Source organism: Punica granatum, chromosome 2 (assembly GCF_007655135.1).
Source record: "Punica granatum isolate Tunisia-2019 chromosome 2, ASM765513v2, whole genome shotgun sequence".
Lineage (NCBI taxonomy): Eukaryota > Viridiplantae > Streptophyta > Magnoliopsida > Myrtales > Lythraceae > Punica > Punica granatum.
Genome location: NC_045128.1, coordinates 8,648,179 through 8,661,323, shown reverse-complemented (window position 1 = coordinate 8,661,323; position 13,145 = coordinate 8,648,179). Strand labels below are relative to the sequence as shown.

Below are 13,145 nucleotides of genomic sequence, written 5' to 3'. Positions count from 1 at the left end.
TATTGTGAATGAAGAAAATTCACGCTAGAAGTGCTTCAACCCTTAGTGGATCGACTCGACTTGAACTGAATTAGTTGGAATCTATTGGATTTCCGAATATCATTATGCACATCGCAAAAAAGAAAGCTGATTAATTAATACATAAAAGCATAATAAAAGATTGACCTTAACATACAAAAGTATGGCCATAATACTTGTCCGTTGTTGGTCTTCTTAAGCCGAAATTAAATTGTTCTTGATTATTTATATACCGAGATAGCCATTGGTAGAAGCTTTTTTTTTTTTTTTTTATTGTCAAACGAAGTTAGCTCCAAAGTTGTAGTTGTAAGAAGCTAGCTTGCATGCACGGAGTACTACTTATAGGGTCCGATAAAATCCATGTACATATATCACCGTTCGTTTTACTTTTGAAACAAAATTTATCGATGATGCTGACATCTCAAAGCCTTTAATGGAGATATATATTATCCAGAATCGGGTTGAATCTGGATGCATTATTGTATAGTTTGTACGAACTGCAAAAGACCTTTCTATGCTTTGTTCATGTAAAAAGATCAATTAATATAGAAAAGGGAGAATTTGCAATTCTACATCCATATATAGAAGTCGGTTTCAGCAATTGAAGAGTTAGGCCAACCCCATTGATAACTAGGCTGTTCAATGGCTACATTTCCCGAAACCGGCTTGGAAGGAAAAGTCCCTCTTTAATTAAATTGAAAGTTGAAACCGTGTTGTCCAATGTCAAGTGTCTCCACAATGGCTGATCAGTTGGGACCGATCATGACTCCTAAGGATCTTGTGATCCCAGAATCGGACGATATTACCACATAATAGTTCAAGGTTTTGGGCCGAATATGGGTCTATCAGAAATAAAATACTATATACAAAGAACTCTTAATTTATAAGAATAGTCGAAATCAATTGGAAGCACTTTATAGTCAGAGTTAACAATGTTTGAATTGAATATCTCGTAATATCACCGATATAATAGATAGGGAAAGCCAATCCGAACTGCCCGCCTTGGCAATTTCAACTATAACTATCGCGTGTACTTTTGTGTGTTGGTTCAGCAGGCACATTAACAGAACTTGTGACTTTATATTGCATAAAAATCCTAATAAAATCGGAAATTGAACGATCAAGTACGGCCTTTTCAAGTGAGTCAAGCCAACATGACTGACTTTTCAAAAAACAGTTAGAAGAGGGATCTCAGTCAAATTATCTAAATTCAAATTCCCAAAGTTTCTCGGTCAAAACTATCCACGTGGCAAAATCTCTCTGTTTCTCTCCCTTATATCACTTGCGGTGGGCTCCCATCTCCAACTTTGATCAATATCTCGACCCAATCTAGCTAAGGCAATTTTACCATGCTTTCTCGGGCATGGATCAAGAGATGCTTTCGATTCCTCGATCAAATCCCAGAACACAAAAACGCGAGAATTCGGACATTCTTTAAGAAGTGCCAATCGCATGACGGATCCTGGAGCTGCAATAACAGTGGTCACAAGGAACGAGGTTCGAGGTTAGGATCTCGTGCGGGATTGGTGTCGTCGAGAATTCTGATTGTTGGGTCGAGCGTGGGACTCTGTTACTTCTCGGTGAACGCATATTCACCAGAGAGCAATCGAATTTTCTCTTCGACAGAATGCGAGGGGGAGTCGCATGCTTCCGGCGATGATCTTCTCCGGGATATGAAAAATGAGAAGAAAAAAAAGTTTCTATTCGGAGGTATGTCACGGAAACATGTTACTTCCTGAGCTGCGTACAATTCACCTGGTCTATTAATTCGATATGTTTCGTTACAGATGCCTACCGACGAAAAGTTTTCTTTAATTACGAAAAGCGTATCAGGATGCAAAGCTCTCCCGAAAAGGTAACATGTACATATGTTTTTTATGTCATTACTTTTCATGCATGCACACTTTTATCGTTATGTCGAAAACTCTTCATGTATGTCTCTTCTCATTAGGCTATAAAAGTCACTGTTCTTGAGCTCTGCAGTGTCTCAAAACCAGGTATTTGAGTACTTTGCCTCGATCGAAAGACCTTCAGGAGAGGTTCTCATGACACCAGCCGATCTAATGAGGGCAATCGTCCCAGTGTTTCCTCCGTCGGAATCGGATTGGGTTAGAGAAGGATCACTGAAAGGGGAGAGAACCACCCCGGGAAGGTTATATTGTCGTTCTTCGGAGTTCTTCATGCTCTTCGACACAAATGGCGACGGATACATCTCTTTTCCAGAGTGAGATATATCTCAGTTATAATTTTTAATTTTCTTATAAATTGGGGAAACGAATCGAGGCCTTTCTTTTTATGCTTTTCCTCATCATTTCGAAAATAACATAATTATTGTTTTGTAGGTACATATTTTTCATCACACTTTTAAGCATCCCGGAGACAAGCTTCAGCATTGCATTCAAGATGTTCGATACCGACAATAGTGGGTAAGACCTACAGCATGTTTGATAGGAAGTTTAGCCTTTTGGTACTAGACTTGCCAAAAATCGATCGAGCTCGAGCATACTCCAGGTATAGCTTGGTCTAAGAAGTTCGTCAGCTGTGGAAATGACCTAATTAACAAAGAAGGATTGAACCTGAATCTCCTGCTCTCTCCTGCTCTCTCCTTGCCATTGAAATTTATTACGTTGAATTATGTTGATAATTCGTCATGATACAAATATTAACGATTGTATTATAGGGAGATTGACAAGGATGAATTCAAGAAAGTGATGAATCTAATGAGATCCCAGAATAGGTACGGGACCAACCACAGGGACGGGAAGAGGAAAATGGGTAAGGCGACAGAGTCCGTGGACGACGGTGGACTACTTGAGTACTTCTTTGGCAAAGATGGCACGAAGAAGCTGCAGCATGAAAGATTTGTCCAATTCCTAAGAGATTTGCACGACGAGGTATGCGTTCCCTCTTTCACCTTAGTATCGAAACTATAAGTCTAACATACTTGGTGTTTTTCTGCTTAGATCTTGCGATTGGAGTTTGCTCATTACGACTGCAGATCTCGGGGGACGATACCAGCCAAGGACTATGCGCTGTCCCTAGTTGCATCGGCAGACATCAGCCACACGAACAAGCTCCTCGATAGGGTTGAGGAGATCGACAATGATCCCTCTCTCCGAGACGTGAGGATCACTTTCGACGAGTTCAAGGATTTCTCTGATCTCCGCAAGAAGTTGCAGTCCTTTTCCCTGGCCCTCTTCAGCTACGGAAAGCTCAATGGATTGCTCACAAAGAAGGACTTCCAAAGAGCTGCTTCTCAGGTATACAATCCGTAATTTCAACCGTCCACTGTAAATTCTGCCGACACATCTCCTTCGACACGAGTTCCATGTCGTAATATTTGCCCTTTTGGTTGAAGGTATGCGGAATCAAACTTACGGATAACGTGGTCGACGTGATATTTCACGTGTTCAACACAGACCGGGACGAGCACCTGAGCTCGAAGGAGTTCGTGAGGGTAATCGAGAGACGTACGAGCCTCGAGGCACACCTCGGGAGGCAGGAATTAAGGGATTGGTCTCTTGTTGGACCAGTTGTGCTGCTCGTTGCAAGTCTTCCAAGCTTCTCCTGTAAAATCATAATCTCCTTTGAATTCTGAATCCCAATTCCAAGTTCCACTTCCAGATTATGTAATCTTTCTTATAAGTCCAAAAAAGTGGTGGCAGTATATATATATATATATATATAGACAAGCATCAACATACTTAGTAGACATACAAATTTATATACAAAATGTGACAATTGGGTTCATTTCATTTTCAGCTGTCATTTCCTTATTCTGTCAGGCAAAGTTTACTTCCGACAACCTAATAATATATATCGGTTTGAGTCGTGTCGGAAAATAATCCAACTCAAATTGACAGTGACTTGCTTCACTTGATTGTGTTAATTCGTAATCTATTAACCGAAAGAAAAAAAGAAGACACAATCTATTACCATGATTCTGCTAATATAATACATTCCCATGGGATTTCTTAATAATACGATGATCATTTTTTAACTTATCTAGCGAAATTGAAAAACAATGGCACTCTTTACTCATCTTGAGCATATTAAAATGTAACAGTCAGTGTGCACGTATAAAGGCAGATTTTAGGCAGCATTAAGGGGTTCGTCGATCACTATGATATTTACACCGAGTGGAATCGTCATTAGCACGGTTGTTTCTGATCTCCCGCTCGTTCTCAGCACCCGCAGTCATCAGTAAGACCGTATCTCGCTAGGTGTAAACATCAATCAGTCTATACAAGCTGGGATTATAAAATTGTAATTAAGTAGTGTTGCTCATTCATTAATCTCGCACGATCATTCTATTCAAAGTATTATGAAAAATCACGATTTATTTTAAGCAATATTAATCCTTTCTGATCGAATTGCCTGAAACCCAAGCATTCGTTTTCATTTAGTTCATCTTCTGATTCTTCAATTATACATAAATTATCGCTATGTATAGAGTACGTCATTAATTAAGTTAATAGTAAGGCATCAAAGTTAAAGCCTAGGTAAGGGAGCAATGAGGAGTGGGAAATTTGCGTAATGGAAAGGACTTTGGAGGACCTTTTCATAAAAATGAAAAGATGGAGGACCAAATATGAAACCAATGATGAGTTGGGATCCTTTTCTTTTCTTTTTTTTTTTTTTCTCCTGGGCCGTCTGCCGAAGTCAAAAGAGTCAGTCAACCAAAACACGGCTAAGCTGAAGACGGCAAGAAACGGGGAAGAACCGGAGCAGCAGAGCGGAGACAAGACGACTCCCGACGACAAGACCACTCCTCTTTCTCGTCCATTTGCGGCTGAATTCGAAGCTTGACTGGGACAATAGCCGACCCAGAATAAGTAAGTCTCCCTAGCTAATCAATCTCCTTCCCAAAATCGTCTCTTTTGCCGTTATGGGTGGGCTAGATTTCAGTGCTTGAGGTTGGGATTATCCAAATCATCTCCTTTCCGAAACCCAGATGGTTCTGTAGGATATTTGCGTTGCTGTCGTTAGCAATCATGATAAGGATTCGTGGGTTGATGTTTTTTCATGGGAAGGATTAGTGAGGGAGTAAGAATTAGGGGGAGATTTGGTGCCCACCAGAGGAAACGAAGGGATACTTTATTGTGTGAAGAAAGGGAAGCTGAAGAAGGAGAAGACGAGATGAGGTAGAAAGAATCTGAGGGTGGCCGATCGAGATGAGATTTGTGGCGATATGGTCGATGGAGGAATGGTATTGAACTGGATGTGATGCCACTGGTTAATGAGTCTGTCAATAACTGAAGTAAGAATCTCCGGGAGTTTAGCTTGATTCGTATTTGTTCTATAGTTTTCATTTTGTTGATTTATTTTCTAAATATCCTGTATCAACCCGGTGTTCCGATTGAATCTGTGAGACCAATGTTACATTTCTATGTTCTTCTTGCCTGGAAAGGAAAAAATAGCAGTTGGAGAACCGTTACGTATATCTGTTTTAACTTTTTATAATTTGGTTTTGGTAATCAGGTTTTGCTGTTACATTGGATTAAGATGCCAATAAAGATATGGGCATTGGTTTTCTGTGGGATATTGTTCTCTACTTTACTACAGATGATACCCACAAGGGTGGGAGCCATAAAGTTGGGTCGAACTCAACGTACGGAGCGTATTTCTGGTATGATCTCTCTTCTCCCCTGCTGTATGCTGATATTGCATTTGAACTGCTTCAAGATACAATTAGATGAGTATGTCATTAGTTTGTTTTTGGAAGGTTCCAAGGATTTTGCTTTTTGGTATCTTGTGTTGTTTTATGAGTGTCCCCTTTTATCATTTTTTCGAATAAGTCTTCATGTAGTTCAAAGAGCTTCTGTTCTGAACAGGGTCGATTTTAGACAAATCATGTACGATTATTAACATGAATGCATATCCTATTTGGTAGTCTGAAAAAAAAAAGACCGACATGTTCTTATCTAATTCCCGCTTCTTCTTTTTTTTTCACTCGTATTGGCCTTTCAATCCATAACCATATTAAACCACAGATATAATTAGAGTATTAACTGGTTATTTGCTGCTCTATAATGGTGTAGGTAGTGCTGGCGATGTTTTGGAAGATGACCCAGTGGGAAGGCTAAAGGTTTTTGTTTACGAGCTCCCTAGTAAGTATAACAAGAAAATTCTGCAAAAGGACCCAAGATGCCTCACTCACATGTTTGCAGCTGAAATATTTATGCATCGGTTTCTGTTGTCAAGTCCTGTACGAACACTCAATCCTGAAGAAGCGGACTGGTTCTATACCCCTGTCTATACCACATGTGATCTGACCAAATGGCCTCCCTTTGCCCTTTAAATCACCACGGATGATGCGAAGTGCAATCCAGCTGATCTCCTCGAACTGGCCGTACTGGAACCGCACGGAAGGAGCCGACCACTTTTTTGTGGTACCTCATGATTTTGGTGCATGCTTCCATTACCAGGTAATAATGAACTCTCTGTCATTGGCATATGTGAATGTTAATTTATGGATGCGACGGTGAACGTTGTGTATCTGGGGTTTAGGCAGTCAGATCACCCTTTTTTGTTCTTTTCTTTTTAATGTCTATAAATTAACTGTACAAACACCTGCAGGAAGAGAAGGCAATTGAAAGGGGAATCTTGTCATTGCTGCAACGTGCTACCCTGGTTCAAACTTTTGGGCAGAAGAATCATGTGTGCCTGAAAGAGGGCTCTATCACCATTCCCCCGTATGCTCCCCCACAAAAAATGCAGACGCACCTGATTCCAGAAAAAACACCTCGGTCCATCTTTGTCTACTTTCGAGGATTGTTCTATGATGTTGGAAATGATCCTGAAGGCGGTTATTATGCAAGGTATTTATCATGGCCAGTCTAACCAATGGTTTGGGTCTCCTGTTTATGGCAATTGCCTCTGATGTGAACTTGTAATTTGCAAATGGATTGTTGTGAAAAGGATACTATTCTGACCCTTTTTATTTCTATATGAAATTAATTTTTGTTTTCTTTTACTGTGGGCAGAGGAGCCCGGGCAGCAGTGTGGGAGAACTTCAAGGACAATCCCCTATTTGATATCTCAACTGAGCACCCAACAACATACTATGAGGACATGCAAAGAGCTGTCTTTTGTCTGTGTCCGCTGGGGTGGGCTCCTTGGAGCCCAAGATTGGTGGAAGCAGTCATATTTGGGTGCATCCCAGTCATCATAGCAGATGACATTGTGCTGCCCTTTGCCGATGCGATCCCGTGGGAAGAGATCGGGGTGTTTGTGGATGAGAAGGACGTCCCAAACTTGGACACAATACTCACTTCGATTCCCGTCGAAGTGATACTGAGGAAGCAGAGATTGCTCGCCAATCCTTCAATGAAGCAGGCCATGTTGTTCCCGCAACCTGCTCAACCTGGTGATGCTTTCCATCAAGTCCTGAATGGTCTTGCACGTAAGCTGCCGCACGACAGGGTCGCTGTTTACCTGAAACCAGGTCAGAAGATTTTGAACTGGACCGCAGGTCCTGTGGGTGATCTGAAACCGTGGTAGCAGTAGGTGCTTAGTTAATCTAGGAAGCAGGAATACAACATCATTAATCCAGGAGGCCAAGGCGAAGGTGAAAGTGATGACCGTCTGTCGCGTTGGTATTCTTCGTCTGTAGTTCAATGTATTATTCTGTGTAAGAAATCTGTTACATGATTTTGTTTTCAGTTTTCAAATTCTGATATTATTTATATTTTGTCCTCGATATCTTTCCATATTGGTGTACGGGTAAGTGTTTAGGGGCTTATTATTTTTACTCTCTGTAAATTTCTTGTTTGATTTCATATTTTTCTCATTCGCTGCTGCTCCTAGTTAAGAGCTGTGTTGGTTGGTAGTACCATAATGGTAACCGATGTATATAAGGTATAGAATGCATTCTATTTGTTCGTGTTGTCTAAATCTGAAGCTTAGGATAATCCTCAGTTACTGTTTTTTGGTTGTCATGAACAGATTGAAAGGCATATTTCCTTTTCCGTTACTTATTGGATAATTCATACAAGAAATCACAAACCTTTTGGTTCTTCTCTCGAATTTATCTTGAATTTTTTCTTTCTTTAAAATCATAGAATCAACATTCAGTTCTGTTTCATATCGGTTACTAGGTTCGGACCCTGCGCATTGCTACTCGTCGAAATACGTCTTTCAACCAATGACTGGGGATAATCTTTTGTTATCCACTTCTGAAAATTCGATCGTACCTTAGAAAATATGTAGATTATTTGCTAACTTTTAGGTAATTATGAATTAAATGAATTTCTGGATTTTATTAATCCAAAGAAAGATTGTGTAAGCGATTGTGCAATACTTCTAAAAATTCAAATTTAGGTTCCAGCGAATCATGGTGAAGAATACTATAGAGCGCCTGCTGTCTTGGAAGTACTTGTCAAGTATTATTTGCTGAAGTCTGTGGCTGCTTCGAGTACTTCCTACGTTAGCGGCTGTGCATTCTTAGAAAGCACGATATCGGGTGTAAGATCTGTTTTCAGTACTAGGAACTTAGAATGTGATCCTCGAAAAGAAAACCGCCTTAAGGTATAATTTTGATTTTTGTCTGTTTGGATATGTTTAAAGAAGTATGAATATCGACTACTGTGAATGTATAGCAAATTGGGACAGTTTTGACATGCAGCTTAAGCTCGTTCCCGGAAACTCTGCCGCCATTTTGACAGCAAACTATGTAAGCGCTTCCCCTCTAATATGCCATAAGGGACCTATCAATTTCTTCATGGTCATTACCTTAATTTCTAATATGTGGCTTTTCCCTATGCGTATTGGAATGGCAGCTCTCTAGAAAGGGCCAATGTGGGACGAAATAGACTTGGAGTTCTTGGGAAATCTAAGCGGTGACCCGTACATCCTTCAGACTAATGTGCTCAGCCAAGGGAAAGGCAACCGGGAGCAGCAGTTCTACCTCTGGTTCGACCAGACTGCCGACTTCCACACATACTCCATCCTCTGGAACCCGCAACACATCATGTAAGTGAAAAAAAATCGTGTCACAAAATATGCTTTCCATCCATATGTATTCTTTTACTAAAACTATCAGCTCAAAATTTACTCATTCCTTTATCGACATGAAAACAGATTCTCGGTAGATGGGACTCCAATCAGAGAATTCAAGAATGCCGAGTGAATGGGTGTCCCATTCCCGAACAGCCAGCCAATGAGGATAAACTAGAGCCTGTGGAATGCCGATGACTGGGCCATGAGAGGCGGCCTCATCAAGACGGACTGGTCCAAAGCTCCGGTCTTCCTACAGGAACTTCAACGACTACAATGCCTGGGTCTGGTCCTCTGCTACATCTACCTCTTCCTGCTCGTCAACCTCAGGAACAAGTGGCTCTAACAATCCATGGCTCTCCGAGGAACTTGACAAGAATAGTCAAGACAGGCTTCGGTGGGTGCTGAAGAACTACATGATCTACAACTATTTCGTTGATTCGAAGCGGTTCCTGCACGGCCTTCCCATGGAGTGCACCATGGATTAGAAGTACAGAACAGAACACAACATATTTTGGTTTCTTCTTCTCACACAGACATTCAATTGATTCTATTATGGCTATGTAATATAGTAGTAAATTATTAAATGGTATTCTATCATCGGACACATTATGGATTAAACATATACTCTCGTAATATAGTGATGGAACAACGGATAATAATCGAATATGTATCATCGATTGTTTCGATCACGAAATCAGTCAAAAACAAAATAGTTGGAGGCTTGCAAAGGATCTGACTAAGTATAAATGACCAAACAACTAAAAGTAGATATACACATTCATCTGTTTATTTTTACTTAGAAGCATACAAGACGACAATTAAACACATTTCAAAGATCTTACAGAGAAAGAGCAAACTGTATATGGTTGTTTCGATCTTGGAAGTCATGTTTGAAAAATGTGGTGTGTTTGGTTTTAGAGTTAAGTAGAGTTAAATTTTGATTTTAATTGGGTAGTAATGATTGTGTTGTTAAATTATGAGAAAAAGTGTGAAAAAGTAATAAATAGTTTAGAGAAAGTAATGATTGTATTGTTGAATTGTGGAAAAAGTAATGGATAATTGAGATAATTTAGTATTAAAAATTGAATTGAATGGTTAAAAAAATTGAAGAAAAATGAAATATAAATAATTGCGTTATTAATTTTTGTTGTGTAGTGAGTAGAATTAAAGTTAGAGTTAAAATTTTAAAAATTTGACTGCAAAACCAAACGGAACATTAATTTCCCTCATGCCCATACCGAAACAACACCATCCCACTATATGTATAGAGATTTCGCACCATCATTGTGTATAATTAGTAGTAAACTGATTTTTGCCATTATTTAAGTTAGTAGCCATGTTATGCAGGTATGAGAAAAACTTGAAAAAAGTAGTCAAAAGCTAGAACCATAACACAACTCCGTTTTAAGGGAAAGATTGCTCATTGACTTAAAGGTTTTTGGAGCACAACTCAATGCTGTGAATAAGAAGAAACATAATTGCAAAGAGTACCATTTTCCATTTTCCCACGCACTGAGCTGCTTAACTGCTCAATTTTACGGCCCTACGAGTCGTCCATCAAATCAACAAATCCCACTTGGGCAGTGAAGTAAGGTGGACCTTAGCTTCTTTACAGCCTTTTTGATGTTTTCACCAACCCCTTGCAAGCTGCGTCGCTTGCAAGTAGGGAAGGCCACAAAAGCCACTAGCTTGTCGAGTTTGATGAAAATCTTTGGATTAGAGATGAAGCTTCAATTGCACACCTCAGTTGCCATGTCCTTCCTGATCACACGAGATAGGAACTCGTGGAGTTCTAGCTCGGGGAGGAAACCTTCCAATATAGCATAGTACGCTTCCTTCATCTCCCTGTAGGATCTTAGGAGGCTTTCCAAGATTTCAATTAGTCTATCACTAGTTGTCATCCACCCTGAGATGGTCTTTACCATATGTTGAATCAATGTCTTCACCGAATTTTCCAAATTAAGACTTAGTGTGACAATGGACTCGCAATCTTTTATATAGTCTCGAACTGATGCTGCTCTATCACGAAAACTTGCATCGCTAGGTTTAAAATGTCTAAAATGCCTGATCTATTTAAAATGTCTAACCATGTTGAAAATGTCAAAAATGTCGAACATGTTTAAACTTGGTTAGAAATTAAAGCTTGTTGGCTTTAGGGTTGGGCATTCCGACCACCTTGTAAGGAAGCGGTTCCTACAGGGCATTCCCATGGCACCATGGATTAGAAGTATAGAACATAACACTCTGTGAACAAATTTTTATTTTTTCTTTTCACACAGACATTCAATTGATTCAATAATGACTATGTAATATAGCAGTAAATTATTAAATGGTATTCTTTCATTGGACACATATTACGGATTAAACATATACTCTTCCAATATAGTGATGGAACGATGGATAACAATCGAATATGTATCATCGATTGTTTCGATCACGAAGTCAGTCAAAAGACAAATAGTGGGAGGCTTGCAAAGGATCTGACTAAGTATAAATGACCAAAAACAAAAAGTAAATATACCCATTTATCTGTTCATTTTTCTTTAGAAGCAACATAAGACGATATTAAAACTCATTTCAAAGATCTTACAGAGAAAGAGCAAATTGTATAAGGTTGTTCCAATCTTGGAATTCATGTTTGAAAAATGTCGGTTTCCCTCATGCCCATATCGAAACAACACCATCCCACATTTTCTATAGAGATTTTGCCCCATCATTGTGTATAATTAGTAGTGAACCGATTCTTGTCATTATTTAAGTTAGTACACATGTTATGCATGTATGAGAAAACCGTGGCAAAAGTAGTCGAAAGCTAGAACCATAACACAACTCCGTTTTAAGAAAAAGATTGCTTATTGAGTTAAAGGTTTTTGGAGTACAACTCAATGCAGCGAATAAGAAGAAACAAAATTGCGAAGAGTACCATTTTTCGTTTTCCCACATACTCAAGCTAGTACTGCTCTACCACGAAAAACTTGCATCACCAAGTTTAAAATGTCTAAAATGTCTAACCTGTTTAAAATATCTAACAAGGTTTAAAATGTCAAAAATGTTGAACCTATTTAAGTTTTAAAATAGGTTTAAAATAGGTTTCACTTGGTTAAATAGGTTTAAGACAGGTTTAAAAAATTAAACCTATTTAAACTTGTCTTAAACCTATTTTAACCTATCTTAAATAGGTCTTAAACCTGTTTAGAGCCTTTTTAGAACCTGTTCAAAACATGTTTACGACCTGTTTAAGACTTGTCTTAAACCTGTTTAAACAGACCTCACTTGTTTAAAAACTATTGAAGACATGTTTAAACATACCTGTTTAAAAAGGTCTATTTGAACAGGTTTAAGACAAGTCTTAAGATAGGTTTAAGCGGGTTTAAGACTGATCTTAAATAGGATTGTCTTAAACATGTTTTAAACCTCTTAAATGTATTTTAAAGAGACCTTTTTAAGACCTATCTTAAACAGGTTTTAAACCTCTCTTAAACATGTTTAGTCTTAAAACGAGTTTAAGACATGTTTAAAATAGATTTGAGATAGTTTAAACTCGTTTAAGACCTGTTATAAACATCGAATATGTAGCATCGATTGTTTCCATCACGAAATCAGTCAAAAGACAAATAGTGGGGGCTTGCAAAAGATCTGAGTAAGTATAAATGACCAAAAACTAAAAGTAGATATACACATTCATCTGTTCATTTTTCCTTAGAAGCGACATAAGACGATATTAAAACACATTTCAAAGATCTTACAAAAAAAGAGCAAACTGTATATGGCTGTTCCGATCTTGGAAGTCATGTTTGACAAATGTCAATTTCCCTCATGCCCAAAGCGAAACACCACCATCATGCTTTATCTATTGAGATTTTGCTCCATGATTGTGTGTAATTAGTAGTGAACCAATTCTTGCCATTATTTAAGTTAGTATCATGTTATGCAAGTATGAGAAAATCAAAGCAAAAGTAGTCGAAAGCTAGAACCATAACAGAACTCCATTTTAAGGGAAATATTGCTCATGAGTGAAAGGTTTTTGGAGTAAAACTCAATGCAGTGAATCAAAAGAAAAAGAATTACGAAGAGTACCATTTTCTGTTTTCCCACACACCGAGCTACTTAACTGCTCAATTTTATGA

General features: G+C 38.7%; 2 protein-coding genes and 1 pseudogene across 2 annotated transcripts; all 3 read left to right on the top strand.

The window, feature by feature from the left end:
• The first annotated feature begins 1,341 nt into the window (after positions 1-1,341).
• On the top strand, positions 1,342-3,641 carry LOC116196853 (calcium uptake protein, mitochondrial-like). The gene is made up of 7 exons (XM_031526766.1): positions 1,342-1,728; positions 1,806-1,873; positions 2,016-2,242; positions 2,361-2,444; positions 2,699-2,912; positions 2,982-3,278; positions 3,377-3,641. The coding sequence occupies exons 1-7, from the start codon at positions 1,368-1,370 to the stop codon at positions 3,614-3,616; spliced, it is 1,491 nt and encodes a 496-aa protein (XP_031382626.1). The 5' UTR covers positions 1,342-1,367; the 3' UTR covers positions 3,617-3,641.
• A 1,237-nt stretch (positions 3,642-4,878) lies between these two features.
• Positions 4,879-7,993, top strand: LOC116196854 (probable beta-1,4-xylosyltransferase IRX10L). The gene is given in 6 exon segments (XM_031526767.1): positions 4,879-5,278; positions 5,500-5,647; positions 6,060-6,291; positions 6,293-6,446; positions 6,598-6,839; positions 7,005-7,993. Coding segments are annotated over 6 exon segments (1,314 nt in total). The 5' UTR covers positions 4,879-5,257; the 3' UTR covers positions 7,522-7,993.
• A 692-nt stretch (positions 7,994-8,685) lies between these two features.
• On the top strand, positions 8,686-9,638 carry LOC116196855 (annotated as a pseudogene).
• Positions 9,639-13,145: the final 3,507 nt, after the last annotated feature.

Coding starts and splice junctions, on each gene's coding strand:
- LOC116196853 (XM_031526766.1), top strand. CDS start 1,368: ATGCTTTCTCGGGCATGGATCAAGAGATGCTTTCGATTCCTCGATCAA. Junction 1,874..2,015: donor TGCAAAGCTCTCCCGAAAAG/GTAACATGTACA, acceptor TCTCAAAACCAG/GTATTTGAGTACTTTGCCTC. Junction 2,913..2,981: donor TAAGAGATTTGCACGACGAG/GTATGCGTTCCC, acceptor TTTTCTGCTTAG/ATCTTGCGATTGGAGTTTGC.